The sequence below is a fragment of the Rhinolophus hipposideros genome (genome assembly GCF_964194185.1).
Source record: "Rhinolophus hipposideros genome assembly, chromosome: 2".
Taxonomy (NCBI): Eukaryota; Metazoa; Chordata; class Mammalia; order Chiroptera; family Rhinolophidae; genus Rhinolophus; species Rhinolophus hipposideros.
The window spans coordinates 71705353-71723409 of record NC_138048.1 but is presented as its reverse complement, the minus strand read 5'-3'; the positions used below and the strand labels follow the sequence as shown (position 1 = coordinate 71723409).

Below are 18057 nucleotides of genomic sequence, written 5' to 3'. Positions count from 1 at the left end.
TTAGTCACACCCGCAGAGTCCTTTTACCTTGCAGTGTGATATATGCACAGGTTACAGGGATAGGATGTGGACACCTTGCGGGGGTGGGGGGTGGTCATTATTCTGCCCACCAAACTGTCCCCTCGTCCCCACATAAATCTTCTCAGCGTGGTGACAGTCCACTCATCCTTCCTGGTCCAGTTAGTTTTTTCTCCCTTCCTTCTTTCCTTCTTTCCTTCTTTCCTTCTTTCCTTCTTTCCTTCTTTCCTTCTTTCCTTCTTTCCTTCCTTCCTTCCTTCCTTCCTTCCTTCCTTCCTTCCTTCCTTCCTTCCTTCCTTCCTTCCTTCCTTCCTTCCTTCCTTCCTCTTCCTTACTTTCCTCACCTTTCTCTGTCTGAACTACTTGTTCATGATCATGTCTTATTTATCTTTGTGCCCCTCACACCTAGTACCGTCCTCGGCACATCGCGAACCCTTAACAAATAATTTAATAAATACGTGTGTGGCAGACTGCAGTGGCTGCAACTGGCTTCTGGCAGGTGAGAAAAGTGCCCAAAGGCTGGCCAGCAGCAGCTGAGGCTCAGCCAGGTTGGTGGAATGTGGAGACAGCCAGGTGCCAGAGGGCAAGGCAGCCGCCCGAGGGGAGGGCCCAGGCTTTGCAATCTGGTTCCCTGGCTTGGGACCCAGAATGGCCATTAACTGTCTCTGTGACCTCCGTTACATAACCTCCGGAACCTAGGTATCCTCATCTTTGAAAGGTAGGACAATAAATACCACATGGGACCGACAGGTAACTTATGTACTATGCATTGAGTACTTGGAATGGAGTATCTCTATAGTTTATAATGTATCCTAAGGCACAAGTGAAACTCCCTGTTGCATTCTGAAATGTGAACGAGTGTTGTCCAGCCACCTTACAGGAAAAGAAGAGCTGCAGAAAGTTCACACAATTGCGTAAAGGATTATTGTTCTTTTTTTTTTCTTTCCTTCAGCCACATCTGGTAACACCTCTAAATAAAACGCATATGTTTTTCTTTGAGGTTTTACAGTAGATGTGTTTTAGGTGAAGAAACAATATTGAGGACTCATGGATTTCAGTCATCTTTCTAGCTCTTTGGGCATCCAGAATTAAGCAATTCATTTACTTTTCAGAAACCTAGATAACGATAAGGATCTAAGTACGTAGTCACTGAGTAAACAGGATCAAATGTACTCGGTTTTATAAAAATTAGGGGCCTTGGGGTCTGTACTCATGCAGCTGCCACTATGTCAAGGAAATAAGCTTGATGTTATTCTAAGTGGTATAGGAATTAACCTTTATTAGTACTAGCCACCTCCAACCTAATGTGGTTTCATCTGCTCTGATGGTGGTGCTAGGTGAAGTCTCCCACATACTGCTGGGCTGTTTATTTTCAGGATGTAAATAAATGAAACCTGGAATTGTGGTTCTGCATTGTTTCCATCTGCTAATGTTTAGCTTGTAGAAACAATTGATTTGTCGGTTCCAGAAGTGAGGAAACTGACCTAAGAGCAACAACTGTCCCTGCAAGAAGTGATTCCTTGAAAGATAAACAGCACTGTGTCTGGAAAAAGGTTTGCACTTAAAGAATTATAGAAACAGTCGATTGTGAAGTTCCTAGATTTGAGTATCCTTTTTACTTGAATAATGATGTCTTTGACCTTTTCCTTTTTAATATTACTTTGTGTTATTATTTTTCATGATACTTTTGAAGTGAAGCCAGTATTTTTATGGTAATGTTTCCTTAACGTACTTCCTAATTAGATCAGCGGGCCACCCACATAGTTAAATCCAAAGAGCAGACCAAATTTAGATGCTAACTTGCATAGAAATATTTTTAAGCATGAGAATAACAATTTACTAACTTAATGAGAGTAAATGGTGTTTTTGATCCAAATAATATCATTTGCATATAATGTAGTCTGGGATAAACAGGAGAGAGGAGACAAGGAGAAAGAGAGCTAAGGATTATATATCAAATAGCTACAAGATAAGGCAGTCCTATCATTTTTAAATATATATAGATGTGTATATATATATATATATATATATACATATATATACACACATACAGAGGGTGACAAAAAGAAATGTGTACACATTTTAAGAAAGGAAAAAAGCTATTAAAATTATGCTGATGGTAACCACTTAGAGCATCTCTTATAATTGCAGAAGTCCAACATGATTTGTATTCATCTTCTGTTATTGGCATATATTGAACATTACAATTTTATACAGATTTTTCCTTTCTTAAAACATGTACACATTTTTTGGCGCACTCTGTATATGTGTATATGCTTTTAAGTAATAATTGTTCTCAAGTTGGAATCTATGTTTAATAAATACATAGACAAGAATGATTTCTAATGAGTATGTAATCATTAAGAAGTAGATGATGGTTTTATGAGTTCTTCAAGATACTTCAAAGCAGGGCCAGCCCGGTGGCTCAGGCAGTTAGAGCTCCATGCTCCTAACTCCAAAGATTGCCAGTTCAATTCCTCGAGTCCCGCAAGGGATGGTGGGCAGCGCCCCCTGCAACTGGGATTGAACACGGCACCTTGAGCTGAGCTGCCACTAAGCTCCTGGATGGCTCGGTTGGTTGGAGAGTGTCCTCTCAACCACAAGGTTGCCGGTTCGACTCCCACAAGGGATGGTGGGCTGCACCCCCTGCAACTAGCAACGGCAACTGGCCCTGGAGCTGAGCTGCTTCCTCCACAACTAAGACTGAAAGGACAACAACTTGACTTGGAAAAAAATCTTGGAAGTACACACTGTTCCCCAATAAAAGTCCTGTTCCCCTTCCCCAATAAAATCTTAAAAAACAAAAAAAAAACAAAAGAAAAGTAAAAAAAGATACTTCAAAGCAGTTTAATTTAAACAATTTCTATGCAGGTTTACACTAGTAACCTACACAACAGATTCATATCACTAGTTCCAAGACAAATGTCAAATTGGGTCTTGTCCTATAATTTTGTAATTAGAAATTACAGTTAATCACCATTACAAAGGAAACTGATTTCTATTTACAGTAGAAAAATGAAACATCAGCAAATCAGTTCATTTTATGGCTTCTAGATGTCTTTTTTGGGTATCAGCCATGGCAGTCATTGTGATGATCAGATTAGCTGTGCCCCAGTTCAGTTCATTGGTCACTGCTGGTGAGAAAGTTTCACCACGGAGAGAGAGAGAGCCTTGCAAGGTGAGGTTTGTGTAAGACTGCTGTTGCTCTGAAATCGGCGTGAATCGAGCCAGAGTTCCTTGAGTTCTGAATCTCTCCTTAAGGGTATCACCTCCCTGGACACTTAGAGGAAAAGCATCAGGTTCTAAGGATTCCCTTTGTCGTGACATTCTCTTGAAAAGCACCATGTAATTTCCTGGCATCAGCCTTGAAATGGAAGTGAGTTCCAAGTTCTAACAGAGACAAAGCCCTCTTTCTCTCAGGCTTCCAATAAAGCAAGGAAACCTGAGGCCCAGGAATCAGTGAAAGAGAGGCAGGGAGGGAGCACAGGAAGGGGTTTGGCCCCATAAGCATGGTAGTAATCTAGGTAGCAGTCTGGCTGCTCAGCTTGAGGACAGAATTCCCAGAAGCCGCTGTCCTTTGAAAACGATGCTGAGTTCTCCAAGTGCACTTCTGGTAGGCTGTCCTATTAGAAGAATGCATTTGCACAGAGATCGGTGTTCGGGTGACAGTTTGCCTCCTTAAGACTTGCTCAGGGAATCTAAGGAAAAAGTAAACATTATTTTAGTTGATGCTTTAAGTGTTCCACGTCACGTATTCAGTTAAGTAATCATTTAACCAACTCCGAAAAGAAAAAGGTAAATTTTTAATAGCTGATGAAAAAGACAGGTTAATGGGTTGTGCATCTGTGGATACTTTGCCAGTATCTAAAGTGTTAGCATTGACTGAGCTATTTTGAAACGTGATGTTATTTCACACCATCATTCATAGAATCGGTATTACTACACACTGTGTTTATGGAATTGTGCAAAGCAGCCATTTATCACCTCAGCTGAATGTTTCCCAGTACCTAAACAGCCTCCTTTAAAACTAGAAACTGAACTCTTCATTGCAAAATACCTCTTTTTAAGTTAAAAATCAAAGATAATACCTAGTGCCTCAAGATTGCTCATGGTTGGTGTGTGAAGGAATTCAGCAGATAACACCGGTGTGTGTGATAGAAATGCTGTCCTAAAATGTAGTCAGGGGAACAACACACCAATAACCAAGAAAAGCACAGTATAGTGAAAAAAGTGCCAAATGCAGGTACTAGCAAAATGTAGGCAGAGCACGAAGAAAATAGCGATTGATTCTGAGCAGGGCTCGGGCAGGACGGCCCAGAAAACTTGCGTGGTCTCCAGCACTGTGGGGCCCTACGTGCTCAGTGCATCTCCGTACAGTGCCTCACGCATCTGTTTGGTCTCCCCCAGGTTGGTGCTCCTTGAGGTAGAGACCATGTTGTAATCTCCTCTGTTCACAACCCCTCACAGGGTGAGGTATGATGATTAAAATAATACGCAAAGGCAGCATTTAAACTGGGTCTAAAAGAAGTAGATAAAGCCAAGGAAGAAGGAAAGTCAAAAGCAACGTCATGGGTGTGAGAGGGGACGGGTCCTGAAGGGGTGTTACAGCCATGTGGTACAGGAGGAGTACAGTAGACGAGTGACTGCTCGTCTAGAGCCGTAGCCAGAAGGGTCCAGTTTGATTCTGTAGCAGTTTCTCCAGGACGTGTGTAATGCTTGGCCGCCCTACGCTGTCACCTGTGTCAGAAACTCAGACTATCTTATTCCCTTTGATTTTTTGTTTTGTATTTAACAAACATTGCCTAAGCAACCACTACTCACAGTTGACTATAATTTGGGCCCTGTCCTTGGGAAGTCCCACAGTCCAGTGGGGAGGTAGGAAAATGCCATAAACATGATTAGCAATGTTAGAGATATCAACAAGTTTCTGTAGAACAGAGGGATGATGACGGCTGACATATTTCAGGGGAGGCTACTTGGGGATAGTGAGGCTGGCTGCGGTCTTGAAGGATGAGTAGAAGTTTGATTAAATGATTGGGTAAATATATCATGATGCTGTATCTATACAAAGCAGAAAAGACAGGAAGATTCTCTGGCTAAAAATAGAATGAATGACAGACTGAAAAGGGAGACTCAACATTCATTTTCATATGTATTGTTCATGCTTTTGAATGATTTTATATTACATGTTAATACTCTTTATATAAATCAGATAGTGACAAAATCGGGAGAAAAGAAAAGATGAAGACTGAATAGTTTACATATCACCATCGCCAGCCTAACACTCTATAGCTATAAAGTCTTTATGAACATTAAGCTTTAGTGTCTGTATTAACTCTTAGTTTTTAATATGTTATCCAGAGAGCAACAAAATAACATTTAGAAAATTAGAACATTAAAATTCTGTTCATAGAGTTATTTTAATGAATTAGGTCCTATAGTAGGTTGGGTTTCTCGAGAAACACTCTAAAAGATTTGGGAGCAAACGGTGTGATGTGGGCAGATGCCCCAGGAAACACCATTAGAGTGAGGACTTGAGATGGAAGGTCTGTGAGTGAGCAGTGACAGCTGTGTGCAGCTGGGGCGGAGGATGGCTGGACGATAGTGTAGAACATGCCCTCAGAGAAATCCTAAGAGTTCCAGAGCGCTGCGTTCAAACGAAGTTTGAAATGGAGGTTAAACTGAAAAGATAAAAAGCAGAGCTTGGAGAGGTGAAACATGTTCACCTCCACACATGTTTCTACCCCATCAGCCTGGGCCTTGGTTCCACTCCCCCATCACTAGAGTTTCCTGGAAGCCCACAGGACTTAAAAGGAACATGATGTGTAAAGTACAGCAGGTCCTTAAATAACATCGTTTCACTCAACATTATTCCTTTATAACGTTGATGAAATGCCTTAGGAACTTAATTCTTATTTATATATCAATTAGCGTATGGTAAAATTCATTTCATTTTATGTCTGTTCGCTTAAAGTCTCAGAACCTATTCATGATGTTGAGTGAGGACTTACTGTATTAGCTTTGCAGGATAATTCTACGCAAAGCAAGGCTTGGAGGCTACCAGAAAGTACCTGTGGGTACGACTCCTTCCATAACGTGATGGGCGTCTTGAACATTGAAATGTCACATTCAACTTTGTACCTTCAAAAAAACTGCCAAACATGACAGATTGTCGGACTGGGTCTGAATTGTACCGGACTTGGATGAAAGTTTGCGTTATGAGGACAGATGTTGCAGGAGTTATATTTTGGACATTAGGACTTGACAAAAGAGCACCATATAAGAAGCTTTTGTTTACTGTAATTAAAATAAAATTGCTTACCTTGAATTAACTCTAACTTTTATGCCACTGCTAATAATCACAAAAATGTTATTGGAACAAGTAGTGTTTGACCTATGTGGAATGGATTTGAATACTTTCCATCTTTTTCTTCCCAGGTTTCCAATATTCAGGCAAGAGCAGTTGTGTTGTCCTGGGCTCCCCCTGTTGGACTTTCATGTGGACCCCACAGTGGTCTTTCCTTCCCCTACAGTTATGAAGTTGCCTTATCTGACAAAGGACGAGATGGAAAATACAAGATAATTTACAGGTTGTGTATATTTTCATATGTCTTTCTCTGCTGCTACACTGGGAAATTGGAGTCATTAAGGAAAATAGAAAATAAGGAAAATTTAAAGGCTTTGCAAATTTTCCTTGAAGTTGTTCATTTTAAGAATTAGTAATAATTAGAATGTCAAGAGTTAATTTTGTCCAGAGTAATTAATCAATCAGAAATGACTACTATAGGGCTGCTCGGTGTTGGTGAAATATGTCACTTTGTTTTGTTAGCTTGTCAGTTTAGTGAAAATTTTCCATTAATGTCTATCAGGGCAAAATATGAGCATGAGTGTTAGTTTCTGCATACATTATGCCCTCATGTGATTATCCCTTTTTTAGATTCAGACTTTCTACTAGTCTTATTTTTAAAAATTCTACGATATGGTTTCATAGTTACACGAAATAAGAGTTTCACTCTAATTCTCTACAATAGTTTTGCAGCCTGTAGTAAAGATTACTAAAGCATTTCTTGCCAAGGCTTTCTTAAATGGTCAGAAGTTTAACACACAAAGTAAGGGATTATCCCTTCTGCTTTATGGACTCCTAGGTATTAACTCTTCAAATGATTTATAGCCAGGTTCTAAATGAGATTTTAAAAATTTTAGGGTCAAGTCTTTTCTTCTTTGTAATTGTGAGTGCTCAGATTTTCAGAGCAGGAAATCAGAGTCAGCCTTGTTTTAACTACTTGTTTGACCCCTCCCCCCGACTGTGAAGGGCCCCTGAGACTATTGAAGCCCAACGTAATGTGGCCACACAAATCCCACCTCTTCCTCTCACAGAGAGGCTAGTTTTCTGCCCTTTTCCACTGCTGCATCAGCACGGCAGACTTTCTATCTCTCCAGCCCTGTTGCTTATTCTTAACTTGCTCCAGAGACATGCCTTCTTGACAAAGAAAAAGGGAAAGAGATGGGGAAGGAAGTCTTTCCTCTCGCTGCCCCTGCCTGTAGTGCTTCTGCTGTCCCTTCTCTCTGGGTCTTCCAGCATCCACTCTTGCTCTCCTACAGTCGAGCCATCACGCCACGCAAATATAAGTCAGACTGTGTCACTCCAGTGATTCCCCACTGGACTCAGAATAAAAGCTTAACTCCATATACTCTGGCTCACAACCATTTGGTTCTATTTTGAAAAGTCAGAATTGATAGAGACTTTAAAGAAATACAGAGCGCCATTTCCTCCAGACCCACCAAGAAACAAATGGATTCTCTCAATGCCAGGTAACTGCTGGTGACAAGAGCTACAGTCTCAAGTTCCAGGGGGCCAGGCAGGTAACGTAAGTGAGAAAAGCAAAAGGTGGGAATGAGGTAAATGGGAAAGCCCCCGTCTTCATCTGAAAGGGATCTGTGCTCACCTAAAATGGTTTGTTGCCAGAAGGGCATGCAGGCCTTGATTTGCTGATTCTTTGGATTTTTTTTCTCAAGAAATGCTGGAAATCTAGATTATATAAAGTTTCCTAATAGTAAAACTAATTTAGCAAATTAAAAATCCTTTAAAGATACAGTGCAGGTAAACAAACCAACAGCGCTGCCGACAAGGTGTGGACATGGGTCTCCAGATCACAACTTATAAAAATTTTTTTTTGTTTGAAATAATTTTAAACTTATAAAACTTTGCAAAAAATGAAAAGATCAAGGAAATGAGTATGTACCCTTTCCCCAGATTCTCCTGTTAACTTTTCACTCTGTCACCTTTGCTGTTTGAGCTGTTCTTTCTTCCTTTTTCTCTTTTCAATCTGTACTTTTTCCCCACTAGTTTTGTATATGATGGCCCTTTCCCACTATTATACTTCAGTATATTTCCTAAGAATAAGGATATTTTCTTAAATAGCCACAATTGAGTACCAACTTCATAAGTTGACATTGATAGAATACTTTTATCTACTACATCATCCATATTCTGGTTTTGTCAGTTGATCAAAATAATACCTGTTATAGCATTTTCCTTACCCTCTAGGATCTGAGCCTCTCCAGGGTCAAATATTGCATTTAGTTCTCAGGTCTCTATAGCCTTCTCAATTTGGAACACTTCCACAATATTCTTGTCTTTTATAACATGGACATTTTTTAAGAACACAGTCATGTCCTCACACCCCATTTCCTTTAAATAAATTTAATGGAACATTCCTTATTTTATGTTAGTTCTTTCCTTATGATTAAGTTGAGGTTCAGTTGCAATTTCTGATCATATTAATGGTTGTATTTTATATAAGAGAGCTATTTGTTATTATTGTTATGTTAGGGAAGCAGATTGAGATTTCTGCAAGAGAGCTGAGAAGTTAAGATAATTGGGATTCCTGCCAAGGAAGTCTGGGAGTTACTGTCAGTTGACAGCTGGTACACTTAGTTATTTACATTTACCCATCTATTTAATTTTCTTGCTTACTTATTTACTTCTGTGTTTTTATGTATTTACTTTGAAGAAGATAAGACCCTATGGAGTTTTATTAGTAAGTTAATTTTCCCATTTTCCAGATTTACGATGGTATAACTAAAAGGAATCTAATTTTCTAGTCCAGAAAGGTCAAATAGGAGAGTTTATTTCTGTCTTACTGTGGAATCGGACGTAATAGTTCTTAAGTTATTGTTGGTACATGACAGTGAGACCCAAATCAAAATCCTATTTTACTTTTGAAACTGGTACCATTGACTAATGAATGATTTTTCTTTGCAGTGGAGAAGAATTAGAATGTAACGTGAAAGATCTTAGACCAGCAACTGATTATCATGTGAGGTGAGTTGGGATATGAGAACTACCCTGTAGTGGCGAATTCAGGTTGCTAAAAATAAATCATGTGCTCCTTTTAAAAGTTTTTGGTTAATGGTGTTTGCCTAACTTTAAGTTGCAATACCGTGGTCCATTGGCTCATTGGCCATTCATTTATTTTTGAAGGCAGTTCTGTTCTGCACTCAAGAGCACAGTGGTTGGGAGGACACAGAAGTGCTTTTGGTAATGAAAACGTAGACAGTATACTGAACAAAATTTTAAAAAATTATTTTTAATAAGTAATTTTTATTTTATATAGTCTTCTAAGATCTATTGGATTGTGTGGTTTAGTATGTCATATTTTCTTTATATAAAACAGATGAATTTTTTACCCTGGGTATGTCAGGTGTTTATTCTAGACCATAAGTGGAAACTATGTTCAGCCCAAATGACTAAGTCCTTCCCATCTTGCAAGAACACCTTTGGACCTTAAAAAACAATTGGTTTTGAAATAAAGAAATATGGATACCAAATGATCTCTGACAAGCATAACCCAATTTAGCAAAACAATGAACCTGTACAGTCTGATATGTAGTCTGAAATCATACTGTAATTTTTCTGGAATCTCTACTGCGACTAATCTGGAAGGTAGAGCTAATCTTAGGAAGAAACCCAGCCAACAACAGACCTGTGAAGAAGACAATATTATCTGGATATTTACCGAGCTTATCTGGTTATTTAAAGATACATCCATCCGTCCATTTCGCAAATAAGCAGCTCTATGAATGTGATCCATAACATTTGAAAAATCTTAATATTAAATATTTTATTTTACTTAATTTTTAAATTGACCATAAATTTGTCTAATAGGATACACAGCAGCATTCTCTCTCCTTTCTTCAGTTATATATGTGTACATAATAATTATGTAATAAAGTTACACACATTAAGCACACATCCTTTATTATACTTTCCAAAGGTTAATTCACACCACACGTTCCTTTGTGACGGGGTGGAGTCGGGCTTGCCTAACAGGACAAGTATATTATTAATTATCAGGAGTCTTGAGTTCTAGTGTGGTTCTGCCATGAACTGACTGTTTTAACTTTGGTCAACTGCAGAATCCTTATGCGACAATTTTCTCAGTAAGAAACGTAGGAATGTAGGGATGTGCTCAGGTTATAGTATCTTTTTTGCTGCTCAAGTGCTTAGTACTAAGTTAAAAGCAATGCGTAAAAGAGCAAGGTGTTTTATATTCAGTCATAAAGTGTACATCTGCGTAGCTATTGTAGTTTTTACATGAACTCTTTACAACTATCTATCTCTTCCTGTTTAAATCAAAACTTTTGGATTTTGAGTCAATTAGCTTTACCCCAAACACGTTGAACTTTTCGTATAGTCTGTACAAACAAAAAGTTTGTATAATTTGTGAAGCTAAGATGATAATAGAAATAAATAGTTTAATCATTCTGTCAAATTGTCGTTTTAACAAGGAACCAGAAAATGTAACACCATATAGGGACCCATGTAAATGTTCTCCATTAATCATTGTTAACATGTTTCCTTTTTTTCAACATCTTTTAACGGTTTATTGTTACTGCTTTACTGAAGGTTTACTTTATTAATTTCCTGCTCATTCATGAGTGGACAATATCTTCTTAAACAAATTTAAATGTCATAAAGAGTTGGCTCTTTATTTACCATCTTGTCTGCTGTTTCCCTTCATTTCCTTTTAACCCTTCATGGAAGGGCTAAATCTTGAGAACAACTACTTATCAATTTGTTTTTTACTGTGATGTCTTATGAATACCTCAAACTTCTGGGCACATAAAAGAAAAAATTAATGGATTCCCCAAAAGGAATAGAAGCATTAGGTGGTTACCATCTAGAGGTCTTGGATCCACATTCTCTCCTGACACATCTGGGACCCCAAACTGTGGCACGTAGGACACGTGCAGTACCACACCTGTACAGCCTGAGGCACCACCAGCTATTATTTGGTCTAGCTTTCTGCCTGCCAAAGAGATAGAAAATCTGTGATCTCTTCTACTATTTTAAAAAATTCTCTCCTAAGAAAAACGTCTACAGTCTAAATTGTAGTTTTTTTCGCCCTGCCTATTCCACAGTACATAGATCATTCATTCTCTTTTTCTCTACAGTCTTTCATTTCTCAAAGTAGAGAAGGATCTTAACACTTCCAACTCATACTTAAATGTAGCTTTCTCTGCCTTGAATTGCTTTGGCAAGACACCATGATACGTAATGGAAAGAGCTTGGAACTTGGGGTTAATGGCTCGGTCACTTAGTAAAGGTGTGTGCTCAGGCAAGCCATTTGAACATCTGAAGCCTGTTGTCTCATTCATAAAATGAAGATGATAATGATGCCAGCCTCAGAAAGATGGTAGGAGAGCAAATGAAATATGTGCAAATCTATTATAAACCTGTAAAGGGTATAAACGTTATTTTTGTTTGTTTAGTTTTATTTTTCCAATGCTATTGCAGGTTTTCCACACTTGGAAAATAAAAAAAAAAAGGATTTCATGATGCAGGTTCTTTGAATCTGTGTACAGTTTGATCATATCATTCACTATCTTATTGGGATGAAGTTATACTATATTTGGTACTGGAAACAAAAAAGCAACATCTCTTTTTATGATGCAGTTGGATTAATTTTCTCAAACCTTAGTTCCAGTAATGTAAGCTTTTATCAAACGCAGTAGTTTCAAATACAGTTTTAAATTTAATAGTCACCTATAAGGCCTCAAAAGGCTGTGTGGAAATAATTTCCTCACTAAGTATCCCTAACAGAAGCTACAAAAAATTCTGTTACTGTACAGGTGCAAAATGAGCAGTTATGTTGGTTGCCTTTTCCATTTGTTTATGAATTACCAAGTTAGAAAGTATTGCCCACTGGATGAAAATGGACATATTTATTTTAGCAGTGTCAAACAGGCTACATTTTCTTTTCAGTTCTTAATATTGCACATTTTGATTAAGACCTGCAGAAGTCTCTGTTCAAATCTCTCTCCAGTATAGTGAAAGGTTTCTTTCTCAAATCATCTACTGGGGTCTCAATTGAGCCTTCTGTTCTTAGCATTTCTTGTTGCTTTTGATTTTGCTGTTCTGATTCCATTCCCTTCACACTGATTTCTTGATATCTTTATATAATACTTTTCTTCATTTTCAACTTTTACCTCCCTCATGTTAGTATTGTCTGAGTTTACAAATCATATGTGTAAACTGTTTTTTAAAAGCAGCAGTCTCTCAATCATGGAGTCCTGTCATTGAGCTGTCTGGTGCTTGACATCCGTTTCTAGGCAAGAACAGCTCTTGACTTCTTCTTGCCATCACCTCATTGTTATGGGAATAATTTAGTAAGAGATTACTAAATCTCTTTAGTAATTTAGTGGCATTCTTGATATAGTGCTACAGGTCATGTGTGTGCCTGTGGCTATTTAGATTGGCACTTGCCATGTCATTTAGGCCAAATTCCACATGGAAAATTAAATTATACCCTGAGACATTACAGGTTTAAAGAAATTTTTTCCTCACTTTTTGCTATGAATTTTTGTGTGCCATAGCTTGCACATCTATTCAACCATTGTTGTTTTGTTTTTTTTTCCCTCCTAGTGATTGAGGAAAATAATACTCCTCTATTAGGTCAATTTGCAAAATTTAGGTGTTGGGTCTTGGGTTAGATTTTTTTTTTTTTTTTTTTTAGATTTTTTTATTAAAGTCATTACTTTTATATTTGTTACTCACTCCTTATACAGATTGCTCTTCTTGGTTTAATGTTGTTTGAATTTTTAAAAGGAATCAATTGAGATTTTCAAAGTATATTTACTTAGTACTTTCATATAGGGCATTGTGTTACGTATTGTATAAAACCACCAATACAAAATCTCGCATGTGTGCGCTCACATGTACACGAGAGATTGTATGTATATGTGTGTCTATGTTGAGAAGAAAAAAATGAGAAAAATCTAATAAATACATATATATAAATAAGTAAACATTATTTTATAATACTTATCCAAAAGTATGTAAGTTTATATATATATATATAAATATATACATTCACTAATTTATACCAATAAATACTTATAGAAATACACAAAGAAAATCATATTCCTTTTTTAATTGCTGATTTTATAATTAATACCGGCGCTGAAATAGCCATTTTCCTGTGGGAGTCAAGAAATTATATTTTTATCAATGATAGGATAATGAGGAATTTGAGTGGAATGGATAGCAAGTTTATGATAAAATTTGAAGCAGTTTTCCAGTCGTTGGCATAAACAATTGGCAAAGAAGTTACCCAGAGATGATATCATGTAATAACATTTCCCAGAAAAATTATGTGATGAAGCATTTCCAAAAATATGGTTGACCAGCTCAGTGTAGAGTTATGAAAAAGATATTACTGACCAGCAATTGTGGTTCCTAGTCTGTTACAGATGTGCTGGCACAAGTTGGGAGCAAATTTTTGAAATTCTGAGAGCACCTGTTTCATAAGAATTTAGTTGGTATTTAAACGGAAACAAATGTGAAAACCCAACACAAGACTTGATTACATTGTTAGAAAAATGTATTCTTTCCTCCGGTAAATGTAAAAGGAACTGAACTGCTTGCGGATTTATTTCACTTAAGAAACTGATCCTGCTCCACAAATCTTTCTATCCGCTGATGCTATTTAGGGAAAACACATGACCATCATGTGAAAACATGATTGCAACATCTTGAAAATACAACATCAACCAGAATTTTCTTTTATGGAAAAGTTATTGGTAAAAACGGAGCTGATTGTTACCATTAGTTGCTGTTTACTGAACAATTTTAATTGACAGATGTAATCATGAGATAGTTAAATATCATGTCAAATGTTAGGTACTGTATGAAGCACATTTTTGTTGTTATATAGAATGGATCTTGTTTCCTTTGCGGACAGACATTTACAAGTGCAAAACACTGACTCCTAATTTAAATGAACTATAACATACTTTGAGTTTAATGACAAGGAAAATAACTCCTTGTGGCCCATGTAACTGTCCATCTTCAACTACCTCAAATTTTAACTTTTGCCATAAGGTTTTTTTATCCCTCCTGTCATCCTCCCAACCTGACTGCCAGGAGCTTCCATCATCATGTTTCTCTGGCCTAATAAGTATGGCTTTCTGACTCTGAGAGTCTCAAGAAAGGACAAACTTGACTGAGTCTAAACCTCCCCAGATAACTAACGGCATTCAAATAGTACTCTGCAGGCCCTTCCCCTGCCTCCCTTTCCTCTGCTTTATGATTTCATGGATTTGGGGTGTCAACTGTTTTTGTGAACATTTAGGAACTGGTCTGCCAGAGTGTAATCAAATGCCTAGTGATGCAAACTGAGATACCTACTGGGAACGTCAGTGAGTCAAGTTCATTAGGTAAAAGGCAGCCGAAAAGCTCTCTCACTCAGTGCCTAGGAGATAGTAGGGCATGGTGAGCTACTCCCATCTAAAGGGGGAGCTGCTCTTGGCTTTTTATGATCACTGCCATGCAGGTATGCAGCTGGGTGTTTCTAGGACTTCTAGTTTTAAGAGAAGCAAGAGGTTCTTTTTTTAAAATGAAGTATCTCTGGGATTTTTTTCAGCATTGGCTTAATTTTTATTTTAACTTTTTATTTCGGATATAGTGAAGAACAGTGATTCAATGAACTGTCATATACCCATCACCCAACTTCTTATTTCCTTGGTATCCTCCCCTCCCCACCCCGCAGTTATGGTGAAATTAAGTCTAGACATCATATTATTTCACCTGTAAGCCACATTACTGTTAACACATGCCCATCCAGAACAAACAAAAATGATGAATTTCTTTTTTAAAACCCAGAGACTGTTCTCATTTCTTCAGCTGTCCTAAAAATGAAGGTTTTTCAACCAACTGTTTTTTCAGTTTGTTGTAATTGGAATTCAACTATGGTGTGAATATTCTGTCTGGCTGATATCTTGCAAATTTCTTTTAATCTATAGGTTTCCCCTCCATCTCTTTTTTCTTTCTTTTTTGGGGGGAGGGGTTTCTGTGGAGATTTCTGCACTGTGAATTAGGCTGATTGCATCCCTGAAGTGTTGCTTTACACGTTCTCTGTGTTTATTGTAAAGTTATGAAGAGGCTTCATCAGATACACGTTCAGTTTTTCTGGTGGCAAGGATTTCATAGGTAGCGGCATGGTGTTTCATGAGGAGTGCATATTATCTCCTTGTCTCTTTTATGATGATCATTGCCTATATCCTTTAATTTGGCTCTAATATTTAGAAACACTATATATTGCGTCCCTCGGCTCCCTAATATCTTGTGTCAGCTTCAACCTCTGAGCCACCAGTTGGAGAATTCTGACCTTACTAGAGTTCAGGCCGGAACCCTACCCCTTGTCTGGAACATTCTGTGTGATTCATTTTCAGTAACTTACTCCCAGGGAGCCGATCCTGATGCGTGGAAATGATCTTGTCAAATTTGCCATTCAGTTTTCTATTCTCATGTGACTACTTATAATGAGTGTAAAAGGAGCATTTCTTTCATCAGCGTGGATAGAGAACATCTTTATGAGAAGCATCCTTTCTTTGGACCAGTGTCATGGTGTCTGTCCTCCCATAAGGCAAATTAGTCAAGTATCTAGTAAACATGTAGTATTTTACCTTTTAGGATTTTACTCATAATGTCTATTAGTACGTCTGACTTGCGTGGCCTCTGTAAATCTTTTGTAACGGACTTTGAGGAGAAAAGGACTTTGCAAATCACACATCTAATTAGAACCTATTTTCCATAATGTTATCTTTAGGTGTTGTTTATGTTCATTGGGTGAGGGGAAATGGGTTGTGAGTGTTTAAAGAAACACTGATTACCAGGTCAGTAAAGCAGAGCTGAGAGCAGTGGATCCAACTTCCTAGGTGTGTAACACTGGGAAATTTAATCCACCTCTCTGGTCTGAGTTTTTGTCCGTCTTTAATGGGAATTCATAAAAGTTTGTTACAAGAATTAATGGCTTGATAAGTATTTTCCAACTCTGAATAGCTTAATCCTTGCATCTTTTTTTAGGCAGTAAAAATTTCTTTGTTATCATTTTAAAAGAGTATGTTTTCAAATTTTTTAAATGCCCAATGTAAAAAAAAAAGGGAAAAGTAGAAAGGAGAGGATAAAAATCAGCATAATCCTATTTTATGCTGTTTTAAAGGAGAGTAGTTTTATAGTGGCACGTTACGTGCTTTTTCTTCACAGCTTCTCTGGAGATACCGGGCACATATGTTCAGCGTTGAGCCAGGCATTTTAATGTGCAGAGTACATATCTAATCTTGACACAGGTGCTGGAGTTAAATGTTCACATGGAGAAATGGTACCTGAATATTGTTTTTGTTGAATTGGAGAGAGATGCAGTCGACAGTAGCAACCATGTCTCTCTGTATGAAACATCCATATTTCCACCTATGTTATAACCGTTCAAAGACGTCCCTGTTGTTTGTGCGTCGGTGCTGCCTCTCCAGTCTCTGAAGCCCATCACTGCTTCTTGTCCCTTTTCACCCAATTCTTTACTTGTAGCCTTTCTCCAAACAAAGTCAACTAGAGAGTGTTTTGTTGATTTTTAGAATGTATATTTGGAGACCTCTCTGGGTATTAAGGATACTTTCTTATTTAGCATAGTCTTTTCCAGTCATCTACGTAGACCCTGCCTGTCTTGAATGGGGCTGGGTGGTTCTTACTGTGAACGGAAAGAGAGAACACATTCCCTGCTGGGATGATTCTCCATAGTTAGGTCAAGACAAGACCAGCAGAGAACAAGAGTCGTATGTACTGCCAATGGGATTGTGTTCCTCTAGGAAAAGCCCTGGAGGAAAGCTGAGATAGAAACCCTGGTCTCTGTCATGGGCCCCTGCCACTGACTGTACTTGTTATTTTGTTTTCAGGGTGTATGCTATGTACAATTCCGTAAAGGGATCCTGCTCTGAGCCAGTTAGCTTCACCACCCACAGCTGCGCACCCGACAGCCCCTTCCCACCGAAGTTGGCACACAGGAGCAAAAGTTCACTAACCTTGCAGTGGAAGGTGAGTAGCTCAACTCATCTGAAATGGTCTGCCGTCTGTAGCCATTGAAACATTTATTCAGCACTATTTCAGTTTGTCAGTGGTGTTTGGTTTTCTACATAGTAGCTATGTGAAGCAAGTTACGTTATCAAAAGTCATCATGTCTATAAAAAGGGGTGGGAGAGGGAACTGCAAACCAAGTCTTAGCTCATTTTGCAGGGGAATTGGGTAAATCTGGAAGGATCATACGCAAAACCTCATAAATGATATAAATACTTAAGATACTTTAATTTCATCACTTTCTAATGGTTTAATTCATTTCAACAAACATTTGTAAAAAGTTTTTATTAAGGGTTAGAGATAGAGTAGGTTCATGCCTCTGTTGGCTACTTTTTGTGGTGCCTCTGAAATGTTTAACATTTTAAAACTGCCTAGAATGTTTGGTGTTCTGAACTACATTAAGATTTCATTAATTTTTACTATTTAGGTCTTAGATCAGTCAGGATTTCTAATTACTTTTAAAAATCTGAATTATATAGTAGTTTTCATGAAATACAATTTACTGGTTACAAATAACTCTTGCCAAAGAGAAGTCCTTAACATTATTATTATTATTCGCTTCTTAGTATTATTAGCTGATTAGTCATACTTGTGTATGACTTGTGCAAGGAAATAGTAGACTATGTTAT

General features: G+C 37.9%; 1 protein-coding gene across 2 annotated transcripts in view; it reads left to right on the top strand.

Annotated features, from left to right (window-relative positions):
- Nucleotides 1–18057, top strand: part of FNDC3B (fibronectin type III domain containing 3B) — a 321497-nt gene that overhangs the window by 226840 nt on the left and 76600 nt on the right. For both annotated transcript variants that reach the window (XM_081065836.1, XM_081065837.1), the window contains exons 8-10: nt 6457–6608; nt 9284–9343; nt 17251–17389. In XM_081065836.1, the coding sequence (XP_080921962.1) occupies nt 6457–6608; nt 9284–9343; nt 17251–17389 (351 nt within the window). The remainder of the gene's footprint in view (nt 1–6456; nt 6609–9283; nt 9344–17250; nt 17390–18057) is intronic.